The 20710-nt window shown below is 50.5% G+C and overlaps 2 protein-coding genes across 3 annotated transcripts in view; one reads left to right on the top strand and one right to left on the bottom strand.

The window, feature by feature from the left end:
* SMIM35 (small integral membrane protein 35) overlaps positions 1-20710 on the top strand; it is a 43086-nt gene that overhangs the window by 10818 nt on the left and 11558 nt on the right. The window lies entirely within an intron of this gene.
* Positions 1528-17368, bottom strand: IL10RA (interleukin 10 receptor subunit alpha). 2 transcript variants are annotated; one of them, XM_068555377.1, is made up of 7 exons: positions 17228-17368; positions 15015-15129; positions 14217-14407; positions 13179-13348; positions 11279-11426; positions 9130-9251; positions 1529-6050 (listed from the first exon to the last, which is right to left on the bottom strand). In XM_068555377.1, the coding sequence occupies exons 1-7, from the start codon at positions 17292-17294 to the stop codon at positions 5124-5126; spliced, it is 1740 nt and encodes a 579-aa protein (XP_068411478.1). In that variant the 5' UTR covers positions 17295-17368; the 3' UTR covers positions 1529-5123. The 2 variants fall into 2 exon arrangements, with proteins under 2 accessions (XP_068411479.1, XP_068411478.1); XM_068555378.1 differs by lacking the exons at positions 11279-11426; positions 13179-13348 and having other exon boundaries at positions 1528-6050.

The following is a 20710-nucleotide window of genomic DNA, read 5'->3' on the forward strand; positions in this document are numbered from 1 at the left end:
CAACATGGCACCAGTGACAGTGGGGTCTGCAAGACAGGTGCCCAGCATAGGCATGGCTAAGAGCAGAGGAATGGCAGCCTGCTTTTCCTCTAGGTGGGCGATCATGAGGTGAGTATTTTAACTGTATATTGGCTGCAGAGGAGCTTGGTGGGCTTCTCCATACCTTTGAATGTGAACTTGACCTAAGTGGGTCATAGCACAAAGGCTTTCATATCCGAATCCTCAGCTCTGAGCCCTCACCCAATGCCAGGCCTGCCTTGCCAACTGCTGGAGGATCTTCTCCTTGGCTGACCTGTCATATCAACTCCAGAACTCACCGTCTCCCTTTTCCCCCATGCCCATGTCTCCCTTCCATGGCCATATTTCACTTTTCTCATCATCCACATTGAAGTATGATTAGTACCTCTGATTCCTGTTTCTCTCACTCCAGGCTGTCACCAAGTCTTGCCAATTCTCCCTTCAAATTGTCTTTTGAATCTGTCACTTCCTCTCTCTTCCCACTGTCCCTGCTCATTTAATTGGATTATTGTTTAAGCCTCTGTCGTGGACTGAATGTTTGTGGTCCCCCCATTCAAATGTTGAAGCCCTAACCCCTAATGTGCTGGTATTAGGAGGTGGGGCCTTTGTGATTAGGGTTAGATGAGGTTGTGAGAGAGGAGCCCTCACAGTGGAAAAAGTATCCTTACAAGAAGAGGAAGAGAAACCAGAGCTCTCTACCACCCCTACCCCCATCCCATCCCACTATGGAAGGAGAAGGAGAAGGGGCCATCATGAATCTTTAGCCTCATCTGCAAGTCAGGAAGAGAGCCCTCACCAAGAAATGAATATGCCAACACTTTGGTCTTGGACATCCTGGTCTCCAGAACAGTGAGAAATAACTGTGGTGTTGTTGAAGCACGGTATTTTGTTATAGCAGCCTGAGCTGACTAATACAACCTCCTGTTCAGTTTCTCTGCAGCTTGCCTCCATCTTGTGTGTGGATATTAGTTTCCTTGATGGCACTTATCACGGATTATAGTAATATGTTTGTTAGTCTGTTGAGTAGCTTGGTGATTATCTTCATAAGCAGAGGTGCCCTCCATGAAGCTGTACATCTTTTGTTCATCACTCTGGACCCAGTGAGTGCCATGTTGGGCACATAGTACATGCTTAATAATGTGTTTCTTGAAGAAGTGAAATGCTGACAAGGAGTGCCTCCAACCAGTTCACCCTGCATTCTGCCTGGTTCCTTCTGACTCATGCCAGGGTGTATTGACCCTGTTGTGTACTGACCAGGGTTATCTTTCTAAAACACAAATTTCACCTCACCCAACCCTTGTTTGTCAGTGTTTACTGGGTCCCAGCACCCTTTTTGAATGTTTACGGGAGTGAAAATGAAGTTAAGATCAAGCTGATAGTGAGGTGTGGTGGCTTATCAATAAAAGTGATCCTAAATGATTAATAAAAATTTTTTAATTGTGGATTTGCTTTAAAAGAAACCCCCAAACCCATGAGCCCTACAGGAAATAGATGAGTCATGCTTTCTAGTACCTAGCGTCCTCTAGACTGGGGTTTGATAAAATCAGCCTTAACTGCTAGAACTACCTCACGCGGTTACCAGTGTGCTGTCCCAGGTGGGCACAGCAAGACCCCCTTCTTTGCCGTTCGTGGGCGGGGCTCTGCGACCCTCCACCCGCACTGCCCTGTGGGCTCCATTCAGTGCAGTGGGTGGGACCATCTCAGGGGTGGTGTGTGTCCTGTGACCGTGTGTGCATTGGGAGTGGGGTGGGGAGGGATGGAGATCTTTGGGGAAAGATGAGGCAGACCCTTTGACTACAGCTATTTACAAACTCGGGAAAACAGAGTTCAGTAGAATTTCCTCTTCAGTCAATGTTGGCCCACTTCCCATCTCCTTACTAAGAGGAAGTTCCATTAGCTCATAGAAATGCAGAATCACCCATCCCTCAGCTTGGAAAAGCCCTCGAAGGAGGTTTCTCAGTGTAGGAACAAACAGGGCCATCTCTTGGGGACTTTATTCCAAATTCCCGAGAAGCCTGGCAGTGTCTCACTGCTGTTTGGAAGAACTCTCTCAGTTTCTCCCATGGCCCTGGCCGTGCTGGGTGGTCAGAAAGCAGCTTAAAAGAGGAGGAGACCTGGCACAAACGCCCACTCCTTCCACATAAGGGAAGCCTGCTGCAAGAGCTCACATGCCCGGACTCCACTCTCTCCTTCGAACTACTCCATGCTTCCTCTCTTCCATCCAAACTGGCCTCAGTTCCTTGAGAAGGATTCCTCTTACTCTCTGAAACATCCTATTCACGTCTCAGCCAGGCTTCATCCAGCCTGACCCAGAGGCCTTTCCCCTTGGGCAGACGCCATCTCCAACACTCATTTCCAGGAGGAAGTGACCAACCCCATACACCAATTTGACAAGGAGGTCTTTGGGGCAAAAGTCTGAGCAGGTCCCAAATGGTATGAGATTAGTCAAGTTCTCTGAAGAGGATAGGATCAGTGCTTCCCCAGAACTGGTTATTTTCTCAGAGTAAAAGGGGAGAGGCATCGTCAGAGATGACACAGGGGAACAGAGATGTGGTGTCCCCGACCACCTCCTGGAGGATCCAGGCTGCGACAAAGAGCAAAGTGTACCCAAAACTCGGGCCCCAAGCCCTGGGTCTGCTCCACCGGCTGGGCTGAGCTCCGGGAGAGCCTCAAACCCACACGTGGCTTTTCGTGGAAACGGGAGGCTGCTTTTAGAATTGAATGCAGATGGCTTCCGCACTTATGAGAAGTACTGCTGGGACACACTTCCAGGTTGGGGGGAGCAGCTGGCGGGGCTCCAGGAATGCCTGGTCTGCTGTCTGCCTGGAAGGGAGGGGCCATCGGGTCTCCTTTCAAGTTGTCAGAATTCACATCCAAAAGATAGTGTTTTCCGTCCCACTGTTTCCTTTTCAGTCTTCTTAAAGAACCCTCTGCATACTCTTTCATTTACACTCATTTTCATTATCTTTCATTACATTACATGCTCTTTATCTTACGTTGCATTCATTATCTTTCCTCACGTACCCTTTCAGCAATTTCGTTACATACTTAACATACATTTTTCATGATCTCTTTCATTTTCATCCAAGAAAAACTGTCCATTTCCCCATACAGCTTGAAATGTAACTCTTTATGTGTGACCTCATTTAAACCTCCCGACATCCCCATGAGGAATGATTATTCCCATTTTATAGATGAAGAAACTGGAACTTAGTAAGAAACTTGCCCAAGGTCACAGAAAATAAATGTTAACATGAGGACTTGGACCTGATTTGAGCCTAAGTCCTCAGTCTTGGTAGTTTAAAGCGACATCACACATCCTACTCATTATCATTCTTATCAACAATTTGATGCCTCTACCAGCCACTGTGTCATCAGAAATCTGATTGGTTTCCCAAGATTCCTGTGGTTCTGACAATTTATTGGAAGAAAAAACACATGTCACTCATTTACAGAGCCCGTGTCCAAGGCACATTCACATCCTCGTCCTCAGTGGAACCTCACACCCTTACGAATGAAACAAGTCAGACAACGTTTTCTGGTTTCACAGATGAGGAAAAGTGGCTTTCCCAAGGTCACACGGCTAGAAACAGTGAAATCAGAATGAGAACTCCTAGGCTATCGAAATACCCAGAATTCTTTCCCTGTATCTTGCTGCCTCTTCAATAAATAAATGAACAAAATAAATAAATAAACCTTCCAAGGAAACGCTGAGAAACCCCTCCTTCAAGCCTGTTTCTAGAGGGAGTTATTATCGGACTGGCGCCTACGAGCTTCCTGGCAGAGTGGAAGGGACTCTGGGTGGATTCCCCGGGCCTGATGTCTATTCCCAGAATGCCACGGAGAACACAGGGCTGAGGATGAATTGGCGGCGGGGGTGGGGGGGGGGCACACCCCAGGCCTATCACCCCTCCCAGGTTCCCTGCCCACGGACTGTAAACTGGCTTTGCAGACAGATTCTAAACTGACTGCGGGCAAGCAGGGCCCACACCTGCCCCCTCTCTGGGCCCGGGGTCTGGTTGTTCTCTCAGCACGGTGCCATGCACTCTTGCTACATCAGTTAGCCCGCGGCATGGGAAAGAAGCCGGCTCTGTGCAGGCACGGCTTCCTCCCTACCCAGGGTCAGTTGGGGTTGGAGATGTCACCCCAGAAGCCAGCTTGGCTAACATCCATCCATCTAGAAGGGTCCCCTAGAGATTCTTTACGTCGCAGATGGGATAACTGAGGCCCTCTGAGAAGTGGCTGGCCCAAGGTCACACAGCTGATCATTGAACAGAGGTCCCACCCCAGTGTCCTGTCCTGTAGCTGGACGTCAGCAGCAAACACAAGTGCGGGTCCTAACCCTGACCCTCTTGGGCAGATAAGGTGGCGCCCAAGCCTAGAGGCCACCGGAAGGCCTGAGTTTTGACCAGTACAAACACCCATGGTTTCGCTGGTAGTGTCAGCAAGATGGTGTGGGCAGCAGGGTGAGGGTAGTGCGTGGCTTGGCCACTCCAAGTGCCCCAGGGGGATGCTTCTGTATTTGCTTGAAAGAGGGCGCTGTCTGCAGATGGACACAAGACATCCCCAGAGCACTGGATTCTGAGCCAGAAGCCCCCTTCTGGATCTCAGCTCCCTCTGGCCCCTGCTCCCTCCTTTACCTCCTAGAAATGGCCCCTGCAGTGAGGCCCTGAAGCCTCCATCCTCTCAGCCCTCTATCCTGCTGGAGGCCCTGACACATGGCTGGCCTCAGCAGGGGGGCCTGGCTTGCTGAGCTGACTTCAGCCTGGTGGCCTCACCACAGCTCCAAAAAGCCCCATGATTCCCCTGAGCAAGTAGTCCTTTACAATGTGGGAAGTATCCCAAGGAGGTGGAGATCTCCGCCCTGCCCTTCTCAGCTCCGCCAGAGTCTGCAGGGCCCCGTCTGCACAGGAGGCCAATGCCACCTATGTACCCTGTGCTAGTTTAGTTTCCTCCTGCCCTGGACACTTACCAGGCCTGGCGCTGGCCTCACTACGCTTGCAGAAAAGTGCCCAGACTGGCCTTGTGCTTCACTTTCGTCCCCTGGGGCCCCTCTGGGTCCAGGCAGGGTGCAGCGGAAACCAAAAGCAGCCCTTTAGCCTGAGTCACTCACTTGAGTGCAGGCTGGAGATCAGCGGCAGGGCGACCAGGTCTGAGTCAAAGCTGCCCAGGAGACCGCCTGGGGCTGCCACACACTCCAGATGGGCAAGATCATGGGCAAAGCTCCAGTCAGATGTTCCAAGGTCACCACAGCTGGTCAAGCCCAGGAGTGACCAATCCTCAGTTGGTGGGTTCCACTGTCCAGCTGGGGCCCCTGAGGGAGTGAGAGTCATTTCTGGGGGGTCCTGTTTCAAATAGCCCTTGGCCAGGGCTGGTAGAGGCCAGTCCGCCTCAGCATCCACGCATGTCCTGAATTTGGGGCCAAGGCCATCTGTTGAGGAGGACTCTTCTTCCAGGCCGCCTGCCTCGGCTGCCCTCTCCTCCGGGCACCGGGTCTGCTTCAGGTAGCCCTGGAAGGCCCCTGCGGCTGGGTCTTCTCCCGCAGCCACCTCCGGTCCCAGGGGACTAACATGGTCCAAAGCTGAGCCACCCTGAACACCCTCAGGCTGTCCCTCAGAGTTCCGGACCAGGCCAATGCCACTGTCATCCTGGTCCCGGCTGTCGCTCCCCACCTGCGGCTCCCAGTTGGGCTCCGTGCCAGGACTCAGGCTGGGCTCCTGCAAGCAGATCCCGCTGTCTGTACTTTTGCTGCCGCTGCTACTGCAGCTGTTCTCCGGCAACCGGGTCGCCCCCTTTCCCAAAGTACCCCTGGCCTGGGGGTGGGGGGTGGGGAGGAGGAACTGGGGCTCATCAGTCTGCAGGGATGGCTTGGCACTGCTGAAGCCGCTGTCCGTGCTGCCGTGCAGCTCCGAGTTCCTCAGCTCTGGGGACACCTTGGGGAAGGCCTCCTCATCGAGGGGATGAATGGTGTCTTGGGTCTCTGGGCAGGAAAGCTGGCTGATGAGGCTGAAGGGACTGGGCTTCTTGAAGACCTGGGGAGGAGAAGGTAGAGTGAGAGGGGTGGGAGGGTCACCTGCAGGAACCCGCCCCAGTGTGGCCAGGGGAGGCCAGGGGTTCAGGAGGTACTTCTCCAACAGAGGGGGTGCTGCAGAGCCTGGAGTACACTGCCACTTGTCCTTTTGGTCTTGGTTCAGAACTGAGTTTTCCTCCTCATGCAATTCTCAGTTGGACTCAGGCCAGATACCTAAGAAGCCTGTATTCTTGGAGTTCAGACAGAATGACAGGCAGAATGGGAGGCTGCAGGGAAAGGTGAACGTTCTCAGGAGGCTCCATCAGCAGTGCTTTTCAAACCGGAAAGCAGGCTGGACCCACTGAGATCTAGAAATGTGTTTCAGACTTTTTTTCACTATGACCCCAAGTAAGAAATGTGTTACACAATAACCTGTATATAAATAGCCCATAAATGTATAACTCATATATGATTGAAACCAATTTCACAAAATACTACTTATCGTTACTACCTGTGCCCTGTGATCTCTTGTATTGTCCTGTCCTATCCTATCCCATGTTATTCATTTCATCTCTTATAATGCTGGATGTGAAACACCGAGTTAATTTCTCCGCTCCCTGAGTGATTCCCATAAACACAGCGTGGGGCAGTGAAACAAGCACAGATCTAGCAGCTGAGGAGGCCTCGTTCCCCATTAATTGCCCAGAGTCCCAGGGAAGTCACTTAACCTCTCTCCCCCTTGCTCTTCTGCCCCAGCCGCACTGGTGTTCCTCCTGCTCTGGACAGTGCTGTCTCAGGGCCTTTGCACAGGCTACTCCTGGTTGGAATACTCTTCTCCTAGCACTTTGTATGGCTATGTATCCTCCTTATCGTTCAGGTCTCAATTCAGATGTCATCTCCTCAGAGAGACTTTCCCAATCACCCTTGCTAAAGCAGTGCTCCAGACACTCTCTTCCCATTAACCTAGTTTATTTTTTCCTAGCACTTAGTTCCTGGAGTTATTTTTTTTTTCTGTGCCCCCACATGCACACACACACACACACACACACACACACACACACTCAGTCCCCAACCCCAACAGAATAGAAGCTCCTTGAGGGCAGGAGTCGTCTGTTCTTATTGGCCACTCTGTTCCCAGAGCTTAAACTGAGCTGGCACACAGTAGGCACTCCAAAGGTTTGTTGACTGACTTACTGACTCACTGTTGCACATCTGCCCTTGTTCCCTTTGTATGTGATGACTCTAATGCAACTCTTATTGGTTGGATCCCTATTGATACCATATGGCTTGGTGACTAAGGATGTGTATTCTGGAGCCAGACTTCACGGGTTCAAATCCCAGGTCTGCCTCTTATCAGCTGTGTCACCTTGGCCAAATCATTTATCCTCTCTGTGCTTTAGCTCCTCCTATGCAAAATGGAAATAATGACAGTATTGCCTCCTCAAGTTGTGGTTCATGCATGTAAAATACTTAGAACAGTGCCTGGTAAGGAGAAAGCACTCAATAAACACTTGGTGAATTGAATTTTACTCTCCAATAATTCTCTAAAGAAGTATTATTATCTCTATTTCCTAGAGGAGAAAACTGAACCTCAGAGAAGTTAAATGACTTGCCCAGTGTCACACAGCAGCAAAGAACAAATAAATCTGGAATTGGTACTCAACTGTCCCGATTTGTAATCCCCACTTGTTTAACAATGCTTACTTTGATAATCATTGAAGATCAGATCAAAGCAGCTAATGAATGAGAACGAGCAAATGCATGTGAAACTGCTTTGTGCTCTCTCAGTTATTTATAAAGTTAGTAATGGCTGTGATCATTAGAGGAAGGAAACTGGGCTGTACTTATCTTGAGGAGGAAAAAACTCATGAGGACAAGTCAATTCTGTGATCCAAACGTTCAGAAGGAACAAAAAAACCAGAGGTTGCTTGTCATCTCCTTTGGCATTTTTGCATCTATGTCCATTTCACTGGTTTGCATTAAACTTAATAGTTGATTCGTTGGCTGCCCCACCAGACGTAATCAAGCTCCTTGGGACCAGTGGCCACATTACTCAGCTGCTTCTGTACAACATTTTGCATGTTGTAGATGCTTGGTAACTGTAAGTCAATAGCTACCTCTCTCTTACTAGATGCCTTTTCCCAAGCCCAACTAAGACTCTCCCATCCAGCGGTCCTTTCCTACCACTCTGCTCTCTAGTTACCCATCCCTGAGGGCAGGCCCTTTGGTGCACTCAGCAGGCAGCTCCACCCCTCTTCTTTCCCCTCCATCCCCATCCCAGAGTTCTTACTCAAAATAATTTCAGAGGGCCTTTGTCTCTCTCCTTATTTTTCCTAGAGATCCTGGGATCCTTGTGGAGGGTCCCCTTCCAGCTGTGAGCTTCCCTGGGCCCCGGTCTCCCTGAAGGAGCCCACCCTTCCAGCTGAGCCCTCGACCATCATAGTAATGTCAGCTGTGGGGACCACCTTTGGTCCAGTCTGAATCCCAGGCCAGAGACGGGCTGTGGTCTGGAAATGCTGCTCAGTGCGGCAAGTTGATCTTTGGAGGCCGGCTGACTACAAATGTGGTGTTTGTCAGCACTGCGTAGCAAGAGGAGAGGCTGTGGGAAGGGCCGGAGGTGCTCGCCTCTCAGCATTACCTCTCCGCTCTGCTCTCTCCCACACTGACAGCAGCCCTTTGTCTTCCTGTTCCCGAGCACCCATCGCCAGCCTCTAGGGATGGGAAAGGCTGGGCTCCGGCCCTGACTCTTCCTGGCTGTGGGACCCTCTGCATGTAACAATCTCTCTACGCCTCAGTTTCCTCAGTTGTAAAGTGAGGCTATAACTACCTGACTCCGAGGTACTAATGCACAGGGGTTGGTTCGTGGCCAATTATTAGCAAATAGTAACAAAATGGTGCGTGGCGGGTTGGGATTACTGTGTCTTATCTGGGCCACTATAAGGCAACATTCTCCGTGCTGGGCTTGGCATTCAAGCCCTCCCTCCACCCCCATGGTGCTTGTCAGGGCTGAGGGTACGGCCTGCCTGGGCGGGTGCTCCCTGCCTCCCGGAGTCCTGGTGGGGCCGGGAAGGATGGGACAGTGGCCTCCCCGTGAGACTCACCAGGACGGTAGGCAACTTCCCCCGGCGCTGCACATACAGCTGGAGGGCCAGGAAGACGGCCAGGGCTCCGTAGAGCAGCAGGACAAAGGTGAAGAAGATGCTGAGGTTGGTCACGGTGAAATCTGCGGGCCCAGAGAGATGGGTTTATAGCCTGGTGCCGTGGGATACGGAGGGGCAGTCCCCGAGGATCCCATGGCCCCTCTCAGGAGCCTCTCGGTGAGGGGCCGAGTGACCCCCCCCCCCCCTGCATCCCCCCAGGTTACCTCTAGGCCACAACTCTGGAGGCCCTGCCTGGATTCTTGGGAGTCCCTGCCTGGCCCTCCAACCTCTGCCCTGAAGGATTCCCTCACTAGACACATGGCCTCCAGCTCTCTGCACAGAACTCACATGAAGGCATACGTAGCAGTGGGGCAGGATGGTACAGAAGGTAAGAAGGGAGGCTTTGGGAGCAGCCAGACCTGGGTTCAAATCCCAGCTCTACCACTTACTAGCTGTGAGGCTGTGGACAAATTAGTTAGCCTATCTGAGCCTTAGTTTTACCATCTAAGAAACGGGCAAAATAATAGTGCCTACCTCATAGATGGTTGTGAAGCACACAGCACTTATCATGAACCAAGCCCTTTATAATAGTCCCCCCTTATCTGTGGTTTTGCTTTCCATGGTTTCAGTTACCTGTGTTCAACTGTGATCCAAAAACATTAAATGGAAGATTTCCAGAAATAAACAATTCATCAGTTAAATCGTGTGCCGTTCTGAGTAGCATGATGAAATCTCACACTGCTCCACTCTGTCTGGCCCGGGACGTGAATCATCCCTCTGTCCAGCAGATCCCACCCGTGAGTCACTTAGTGGTTGCCTCAGTTATCAGATGGACTGTTGTGGTATCCAGTGCTTTTGTTCAAGTAACTTATTTTACTCAGTAATGGTCCCAAAGTGCAAGAGTAGTGATGTTGTCAATTTGGGCATTCTCTTAAATTTTTCTTTAATTTATAAACTAAACTTTGTCATAGGTATGTATGTATAGAGAAAAAACATAGTATATATATGTGCTTTCAAGGCATCCACTGGGGGTCTTGGAACGTATGCCCCGCGGATAAGGGGGGGACTACTGTACTTATGTCACCTGATTCTTATAACCACCTTAGGAGGTAAATACTATTATCGTCCCTATTTTTATAGATTAGCATCCTGAGGCCCAGAGAGGTTAAGCAAGTTGCCCAAGGTCATATATTTCATAAGTGACGAAGCTGAGATTTGAACCCAGACCTGTATACAAAACTATTTCTATATCAGTGAGTGGATGTTGAAAAGCTCTTAAGGCCGCCTGGCACACAGACGCTGCCTTACTCTGCTTCAATGTGAATGAGGCTGAAATGACAATGAGTTTGTGCGTATCTGCCATAAACTGAAATGTACTGTAGAAAAGTAAGGAGTCCCTCTGGTCATTGCTGGACGCTGCCCACACTGGACTGGGCACTCCCAGCGCACTGACTGTTGGCATGATTCGCCGGGCACTTGACATATGTTGTCCTGAGTAGCTAGTTACAGCCTGCTCTGGGCACACCCTGTCTTCCCAGCCAGACTGTAAGATCCTTGCGGGCAGAACCATGGCCTTCACATGCCATATTCCCTTCCCTCCTTCCCCTTTCCAGCACTGGGCTGAGAGCCTGGCACAGTATTTGCTGACTTTTGCAGCTGTGGGGAGGAGTCAGCTCAGTTCTGCTTTCCTCTGAGGGGGACGAGGGGAAGTTTGGAGAAGCCCTTGGTGCCCCCAGCTCTAAGAAAAGACAGCAGAGGAATGTAACAAACAGGAACCAGCACAGCTGGCTGAGGGGTGCTGCAGAAGGGCTCCTGGGGGCGCAGCTGGGCTCCAGTGGAAGCACCCGCAGAATTGGGAGACCTGGCTTTGTGGCCACACCCTGAAAGTTGCTTATAGGTACTGAGCCTCAGTTTCTGCATCTCTAAAATGGGGACAATGGGAGCTCTTTCATAGGGCTGTGTGAGGATGGAGAGCTGTGTTGCAGCTGAGGGGGGGGGGGCGGCGCCTAGCACAGTGCCCCACATCGGCAGCCCTCAGTGGAATGCTTTTCAGACCTGCGAGGCCCTTCCTGCCTCCCTCCTGCCCGGACAGCAGCCCTGACCAACTCACACTGCGGGGTGAGCACGATGCACTCCTCCTTGGACCAGACCTCCTTGTTCACTCGGGAGCTGACAGATGGTTTCACCCTGACACAGAACTCTCCCACCCCTCTCGGGACTGGGAGGCTAAAGTTTTCATGTTTTATCTTGTCATGGGACTGAAACGAAAACAATCAGAGCAGTAAACACGATATCCTTGTTCCATGCCACATGGAAGCTGAGAGCTGGAGGGGCCTTTAGAGATGCTCTAAAGCCCTGAAGGCCAACCCCCTTCAGTGTTCTTTTTCTAAGATAAAAAACCCTGCATTATCGAGGCAGCCCAAGATCTCTGTGATTACCATGATTTAGTTTGTATTAAAAGCGAAAAGGAGCAAAGGAAGCCATAAACAAGGCGAAAAGACAACCCTCAGAATGGGAGAAAATATTTGCAAATTAAGCAACTGACAAAGGATTAATCTCCAAAATATACAAGCAGCTCATGCAGCTCAGTAGCAAAAAAACAAACAATCCAATCCAAAAATGGGCAGAAGACCTAAATAGACATTTCTCCAAAGAACATATACAGATGGCCAACAAACACATGAAAGGGTGCTCAACATCACTAATCATTAGAGAAATGCAAATCAAAACTACAATGAGGTATCACCTCACACCGGTCAGAATGGCCATCATCAAAAAAATCTACAAACAATAAATGCTGGAGAGGGTGTGGAGAAAAGGGAACCCTCTTGCACTGTTGGTGGGAATGTAAGTTGATACAGCCACTATGGAGAACAGTATGGAGGTTCCTTAAAAAACTAGAAATAGAACTACCATACGACCCAGCAATCCCAATACTGGGCATATACCCCGAGAAAACCATAATTCAAAAAGAGTCATGTACCACAATGTTCATTGCAGCACTATTTACAATAGCCAGGACATGGAAGCAACCTCAGTGTCCACCGACAGATGAATGGATAAAGAAGATGTGGCACATATATACAATGGGATATTACTCAGCCATAAAAAGAAACGAAATGAGTTATTTGTAGTGAGGTGGGTGGACCTAGAGTCTGTCATACAGAGTGAAGTAAGTCAGAGAGAGAAAAACAAATACTGTGTGCTAACACATATATATGGAATCTAAAAAAAAAATGGTTCTGAAGAACCTAGGGGCAGGACAGGAATAAAGATGCAGACGTAGAGAATGGACTTGAGGACACGGGGAGGGGGAAGGGTAAGCTAGGACGAAGTAAGAGAGTGGCATTGACATATAAGCACTACCAAATGTAAAATAGGTAGCTAGCGGGAAGCAGCCGCATAGCACAGGGAGATCAGCTCGGTGTTTTGTGACCACCTAGAGGGGTGGGATAGGGAGGGTGGGAGGGAGACGCAAGAGAGAGGGGTTATGGGGATATATGTATACATATAGCTGATTCACTTGGTTATACAGCAGAAACTAACACACCATTGTAAAGCAATTATACTCCAATAAAGATGTTAAAAAAAAAGAAAAGGAAGTATTTTATAGATACTGAGGACCATCCCAGAAGGGGCTAGAATCAACTGCAGTTGAAAGGAAAGAGGATGGATTTTGCAGATTCCAGATCCCCCACTTATGGGAGTGTGCTTGGGCATTTTCATAGCCTCTGAGAGCCTCATTTCCCCACCTATAACATGGAATAAAATCCCCACCTGCAAGGGGGTTGGAAGCGATAGTTACAACGTCTCCTGCGCTGCCTGACACCTAGCGGGCACTGTCTTCCCTGCCACCTGGCAGAAGCACAGGTTTGAGGGCTGTGGCCATCTCAGCTCCCCCCACTTGCCCCACAAGCTCTCTCAACTCTGCTGGCAAAGTTCCCCAGGGGTACACAAAAGGCACTTCCGGCCCAGGTGACAGGGAAGCCTGGCCTTGGGGAATCCCATACCTTATATCGTCCTGGTACCTTGCGAACCTCAATCTCGTACTCCCGGAAGTTGTGGAAGATGCTTTCATATGTGTCGCCTGCAGGGGCCATCTTGGGCCTGGGGAGCTGGATCACCCCAAGAATGATGCCATTGCGCATCTCTAGCGTCACGCCGGCAACTGTCAGAGTCACTGAGTCGGGAGACAAAACCATGAGGCCTGCAGGCTGGGGAGGGCCTGGGCACCCCATCCATACCTGGCCTCCAGGGTCAAGCTTTACCCACCCTAAAACCTGGGCTACAGGTTTCTCAACCTGGCAGAACATAAGGATTTCCTGGGGAGCATGTTAAAAACGCAGATGCCCAGACCCACTCAAGACACAGTGAATCTGAATTTTGGAAGCTGGGTCCTGGAAACGTCTATTTTAAACACACACACAGTGACGTTTCTGCAGCCAGCATTTGGGAGACAATGACCTCCAAGAGCAGCATTCTGAATTCTGCAGAGCAGCCTTGCCACACACATAGAGCACAGTCAGTCCCAATCTGCAGAAGGAAAGAATCCCATCACATTTGGGGCTTATTCTTTTCTCTTCTCTCTGCAGAGAGAAACTCCCAACTTTGCTTCAATAGCACCTCCCTGCTTCAAAGCCTCACACCCTGACCCCGAGGAATTCATTCTTAAAGGGAGGAGGACCTGATCGAAATTCTGCCTCCAGCTTGCTGCCCTATGCTGAGTTCTTATGGATTTGCTTCCTCTCCCAGAACCCTACAAGTACACCAACCTGGCCCTCGTGACTCAGCTGCCCCAACTCACCCCAAGACTTCTCTTCTGTAGGATAAACAACTCCAGTTCCCTTTTAAATCTTGAATAACTTGGCTATTTTCATCTAAACCTTCTCCAAAGTCCTGACTCAGGCTTGTTTGGGCAACTAAATCCCCAGCCAGGAAGCCAGGCAGATGTGGCGAGCTATGGGAACGGAGAGAAAAGTTCTAGACTAGAGCTTCTGGCTGGAAAGGACCCTGAAAGCCATGTTCTAGGCCCCGGGGAGGAAAAGCACCTTCATCCACAGAGAAGCGGGTGTTGGGAGAGGTCCAGTTTGAGTGCTGGCCTCCGTCCACTGCCCGGACTCTGGCTCGGTAACCATTGCTATGATACAGGTCCAGGGTCTGCATGGTGAGATCACAGGACAGCACCAGGGTCTGGCTACAGTTGCGGATGGGGTTCCAGTAGATGGGCTCTACTCCATACCTGGGGAGATAGCGGGGTAGGCATTGGGAGAGGAACTTGTGCTCAAACCTAACTCCTTTAGGAGGGAAGCAAGAGGCCAGGGGAGAGCTCTCATGATGGTATAGCCCTCAGGGTATTCCCTTTAGTCTGGGGCGCCTAGTTGCAAGGGGATCTCCCTTGGTTCTGGGACTCTGTACCAATTTCTCTGTGCTCTAGAAGACTCTTAGATTGGAATACGAGTAGCTCAAACGCCAACTCCTCCAGGAAGACTTGCCACTCCCTGCAACACAGCCCAATTCCTCCCTTCTCCCAACTACATCTGTAGTCCTTAGGGCTTCCTTGTTCTCCAACTGGCTTATGGATGCTTTTCCTGTTTTTCCAATAAGATGGAAAAATCTTGAGGGCAAAGGCAATACCTTGGTTTTCTCACCCAGAGCTTCCAGCACGCTACTCTGCCCATATGAGACTTGATCAGTACTTGTCCTCTGATGGATATGTGCCAGGGTCCTTCCTGGTGTCATTTCAGTAACAAGGCAGGTATCTTCCCATGCCAGGGTGGGTAGAAGGGGATGGACTCACCCACTCCCTCACTCACCTCCCTCCTCTCTCCATCCTCCCTTTTGCTTACCGCAGGAGCTCCACTTCATAGTAGGTACTTTCAGACTGATTCGGGATGGGAGTCCAGTGGAGGACGTGGTAGAAAAATTCTGCTTCAAACCACGCAGATGAAGGTCTGGGCAGTTCTGTCCACAGGGAGAACAGTGTCAGTACCAGAGCTAGCAGAGGCCCCCTCCACCTCCCCGCCAGGGAGGAGATGATGGTGGTGATGGTGGCAGGCATTCTAACAGCTCCCATTTACTGAGCACTTTACCTTGAGCTGAGCACTCAGCTAAGTACTTTACATGTATTGTCTCATTTAATTATCACAGTAATCCTACAAGGTAGGCATTTATTACCCCAATTTTACCAGAGAAGAAATGAAGGTTCAGAGAGGTTAAGTGACTTGCCCAAGGTCAATGGGGTAGTAAGTGGTAGAGTGGGCCTTTGAATCCAGATGTGTCTGATCCCAGAGCTAGTATAGTGTCCTTAAATCCCTGTCCTGTGCTGTATGTGATCAGAAGCAGAAGGGCTGGTTGAGAAGAGCCAAGGTGGGTGTGATGCATCCCAGGCAAGAAGGCAGGGGCTGAGGGCTAAGATGTGCCCACAATGAGCTCTCAGATGAGCTGGTCACTGGCTCTGCCCAATCCCTGTCCCTGTCCCTTCCCCAGCCCCATCCCAAGGCCTGCTCCCCATCCCCACACCTGGTCCCCACCCTGGCCCCAGCCCTGGCTCTAGCCCAAGGCCCCCCCCCCTCTGCAGTTCTTTGGGTACACAGATATCCTGCTAGTTGGCATCTACCTGTTTCTCTTCACAGAACCCCAAGCTGAGTGCTTGTCCCATCCCCCCACTTCTAGGAGGGCTTTACTGCAGCCAGATGCCCAGCCTTAGGCTGAGTAGGACAGGCAGTCCTGGGTCTAGACTGGGCTGAGGACGTTTCCAAAAGAGCTGGCACCCTTGGCTCCAAGGTGATATACTAAGTACCAGTGCCTCTCTCCACCTCCCGTCTTCCCCTCACAGCCACCCACACCTTTCACCATGGGAAACTCTAACTTCAAGAGCCTCAAACTAGCACTTGGTAGTGTGACTCAGACAAATCATTTAACCTCGCTGAACTTGTTCTCTCATTTGTAAGAATGTGATAAATACACCTACTTTAAGAGTCTTGCCGATCAAGTGCAATGAAGTACACGGCCAATACCCACATTCAGTTCCTCTTCTCTCCTCCTCGACCCCTTAATGTCTCTCCATCTGACAGCGACTCCCAGACTTCCCTTGTTCTCCAACTTCTCATCATCTCTCTAATAATGCTTCTATTTTCTGACTGTCATTCTCACTTAGAAAGCACATCTGTCCCGGTCCCTTGCTTTCTTTCTTATACTGTCTTTGATCCTCAAGTCTGTGTCTCGATTTCAAAACAGTATACGGAAAGTGAAAAACACAGTGGGTCATTGTGGTGTTTGGGCTGCACATCCCCAGCTCAGCTCTCTATCATGTGAATGGTGACTGCATGTTTTACTTCGTATTCTGGCGTCATGTAGAAGCAGTTTCACTCCCTGCTCTCCCTGCCTCCGCTCCTGGTCCCTCCGGCTCCCGGCCCTTTCATTTTCTCCCTTCAGGATTTAGTCTTTTCAATTGCAGAAACTTTCCAGGATTTCTGGCTGGGTTAGGAGAGCTAAGGAGTAGCAGTAGGGAGGAGGGAGGCAGGTGGCAGTGGGAGAGCATTGGGGGCTAAAGAAGGAGAAGGGATGATCCGATGGGGGTGACAGGTAATAGTGGGGGAAAAGAGCTGAGGTAGGGTGACATGGCACGGGGCAGAAATAGATTAATCGGAGAGCTAAGGGAAGGTAGAGTCAGAGTGAGATCAAAGTAATTCCCCAGAGGGACCAGCAGTCCCTTCATTTGAACTAGAACAACAAAAAAGCCAGGGGTAAATTTATGACTCACAGGGAGGCGGGTGGACGGTGACTTGTGTGTGGGGGGGTCATTTAACTTCTCTATCCATACTTCCACTCCCCCAGTCAATCTCAGTCCCTTCCACGCCCACAACGGGTGAGCCTGAGACCCAGGCTTGCCAGAATGAGGGAGATTCGGGGAGCGGGGAGATAATGGGCGCCCCTCTCCGTAGAGGGCCAACCAGACGGGATTCTCCGTGGGACTCAGAACTTTAATGTAGGAGTGACGACCGGTAGGAGAGGGAGCGGGGCGGGCGCGGAGAGGGCAGGGCTAGACCCCGATCCTTACCGTGCGCGCGAGAGCCGAGGAGCAGGCTGAGGAGGGCCGCAAGCTGCGGTATCAGGCGCGGCAGCATCCTGGTCCAGCCGCATCCTCCGGAGCCGGGATGCTTGCCTCCAGTCGCCGCTCTGCGGGACTGCGACTGAAACCTCCGGCCGCCTGCCAGGCCGCGCCCCGCTAGGCTGACGTCAGAAGGGCGGAGCCTCGAGACGCCCCGCCCCCGAGCCGCGGCGTCAGGGAGCCAGAACCGCTGCGGAGCATGGTCAGCCCAGGCAGGTGGAGAGGAAAGCAGGGGCAGGGCTTGTGCATGCTGTCCCGGGGCGGGGGCCGGGCTCTGGGCAACTCTCACCCTCCTCGCCTCCCGGGGCCCCCGGTGTAATAGGGTGAAAGCGGCCTGGGTAGCCTGGAGGGTGTGTGTATGTGTGTGTGTGTGTGTGTGTGTGTGTGTGTGTGTGTGTGTGTGTGTGTGTGTCTGTTGCGGTGCAGGTGGCGAGGGACAGCCTTGTCCCTGTGGGTGCGGAAGGTGGGGTGAGGGCGTCAGAGCCAATTTTACGGAAGAGTAGGGCTGGGATCCGCAGCTGCTCGGAGTTGGGAAGGACATTGCCCCAGGTGCTCAGGGGATGTGTGAGAGGACACGTGTGGGAGCCTTGGAGCTGCCAAGTACCTTGATGTAGGCCTGAGCTAAACCAACAGTAAAATAGGCAGTCCTCTACCTGCTAAATATTTTGGAAGGGGTGCCGACGACGTCTTCCAGCCTTTTTTGGTTTCCCTCTCCTGCCTGAAATCTTCATGTTCAGAGTTTTTTTTGTCGTGGTCCGAACGGGGGTTCGAAAAGAATTTCCAGACACAAGGCAGAATGTAAAGAATATAGAATTTATTAGCGGGAAGGGTCGCTGCCAGAACAGCGGGTCGACTTCCTAGTAGTCTGGGAGAGTCGAGCCAGAACATGTGCTATTGATCAGTTTTTATAGCCAGAAAACAAACGAATGGCCCGAGGTGAAAATTTCGTTTACTGATTGGTCGAGGCACATATACCTTCCTTCTATAGGGTGGGAGTGGGACAGGGCATATGCCTTCCCTTATTTGGGACAGGTCCCGTTGCCCAGGTGGGCTCAGAGATTTCCTAACCATTGCAACATGGTGGGGAGGGCGATTAAGAGTCCGGTAGGGGGTGTAACGCTGACACATCTTCAGGCAGGGTCGTCCTTTGTCCTTGAAGCACAATTGTTCTTGGAGCACCACATTTTTTTTTTTTTTTTTCCTGCTGGGTAATAGTGCTCAGGGAGAACTGGGTAAACGTCATCAGTCACTCATACCTCTGTCAACTGGCTCATCTGACACTTCACTCCAGGTGCACGGAAGGTATCTGGGCATGGGAGACAAACTGTCCACTTCACTGTTGTTGGGTGGTGGCATGTGCTTCAGACTATGTGTGTGTATGGGGGGCGGGGGGTGGGATGGAAGTCCCATCCTGTATCTGAAGATCTACCTTGGGACTAGAAAGACCTCATTTTTTTAAAAAAATTTATTTATTTATTTTTGGCTGCGTTGGGTTTTGGTCGCTGCGCGCGGGCTTTCTCTAGTTGCAGCGAGCGGGGGCTACTCTTTGTTGCGGTGTGTGGGCTTCTCATTGCGGTGGCTTCTCTTGTTGCAGAGCACGGGCTCTAGGCACGTGGGCTTCAGTAGTTGTGGCTCGTGGGCTCTAGAGCGCAGGCTCAGTAGTTGTGGCACACGGGCTTAGTTGCTCCGCGGCATGTGGGATCTTCCCGGACCAGGGCTCAAACCCGTGTCCCCTGCATTGGCAGGCGGATTCTTAACCACTGCGCCACCAGGGAAGCCCAAGACCTCATTTTTTGATGGTGGTCGGTGAAGGTCAGGGATGCACTGGCCACATGGATAGTGAAGAGTGGTATGTGCAAGCCCAGCAGGACGCATGGTCAGTCAGGGCCACCCTAAGTGGGCAGCTCTTGTTGCCACACTCTTACATCAGCCTGGGGGAAGAGTCCCAGGGTTTTTAATGTGTGAGGATATTTTTTGCACCCTCTGTTGCTCAACTGAGAGATTAGAAGTTAGCCAATTGCTGAGAAGTACCCAGGCATGACCCAAGGGTGTGGCTACTGTCTGAAATGACTTCTTAGTTCCCGTTGACCTTTACAAGCAGGAGTATGCTGCGCGGTGTCTTTCTGAACTTGTCTTTACTTTTACTTTTGTGTTGAGTTGTAAGAGTTTACAAGTCTATACCCCCTCACCATTTTGAAGAAGGATCAGGATTTCTTAATTCATTCATATGACATATATTTAATGCATATCATTATGAACCTGGGGATATTATGTGCCTGCACATTGTTGAGGCTGAGGAAAAAACGGTGATGAAAACAAGGTCCCTTTCCACAAGAAATGAACACTCAGCTAGAGAGAGAAAGTGAACAGAGATTTTTAATATGCTGTGGTAAGTGCTTTGGGAAGGGAAATACAGGCTCACATGGGGACACAGGAAACAGACACTCTACCACAACTGGGGTCAAGGATAAGGAACGTTTCCTGGAGGAGGTGACATCTAAGCTGAGACCTGAGGAATCAGTAGGAGGTAACTGGGTGAAGAGGGGAGAAGGAGGGTGTTCCAGACAGAGGGAAGTATATGCTTAGATATGAGGGAATATGGCATTTTTTGAAGAATCCTGTAAAGTGAGTAAATTAGCATTCCTATTTTAAGAAGAGGAAACCACTGTGACTGACATAGGTTAATGTTTTGCTCAGGGCAGAGCCAGCATTTGAATGTAGACTATTCCAGTGTATCCTGGTGCCTCAAAGAAAGCACCTAGAACAGGAGTTATGTCAGACATATGATTACTGTACCTTTTTCTTTTAAGAAATTCAGTGTTTATTTTGGTTTGTATCCAGTTATTCAATCTCAGTGTTGTGAAAAGTCCACCTAAGGTTCAGTGATTTCTGGTATTCATACCAGTATTGGGACAGATACTAGAAAGTAATTATAATAGTAACTTTTGTTTATTGAGCTCTTACTACGTATCAGTCATTCTGCTAAATACTTAATATGTTGTATCAGAGACTGGCTAGATGGTCAGCAATTCCATTTCCTCTTCCTGGGCACACATGACAGCTACATTTCCTAGCTTCCTTTGCAATTAGATGGAATATGTGACTGGGTTTTAACCAATGTAAAGTTGAATTGATGGGTGCCACTTCCCGGCCTGGCCTCTAACTGTGTCTTTGCTATTCTGTCAGCCAGTGGAGGGGGCCTAGTGGAGGACTCCAAGGGGATGGAAGGAGCTTGGGTCCCTGAATCACCTCTTGGAGGGGAGCTATGCAGGAGAGACACCCAATCTACATCAGCCTGTGACTTGATTGTGGGGCACACTCTTCTTGTGTGTAGCCACTGAGATTTTGGAATTTTCGTTATAGCAGCTAATGTTAACTACCCTGATTAATGTGCAAACATTGTCTCATTTAATCCTTATTACTGCCCCGCTA

Source organism: Eschrichtius robustus, chromosome 11 (genome assembly GCF_028021215.1).
Source record: "Eschrichtius robustus isolate mEscRob2 chromosome 11, mEscRob2.pri, whole genome shotgun sequence".
Classification (NCBI taxonomy): Eukaryota; Metazoa; Chordata; class Mammalia; order Artiodactyla; family Eschrichtiidae; genus Eschrichtius; species Eschrichtius robustus.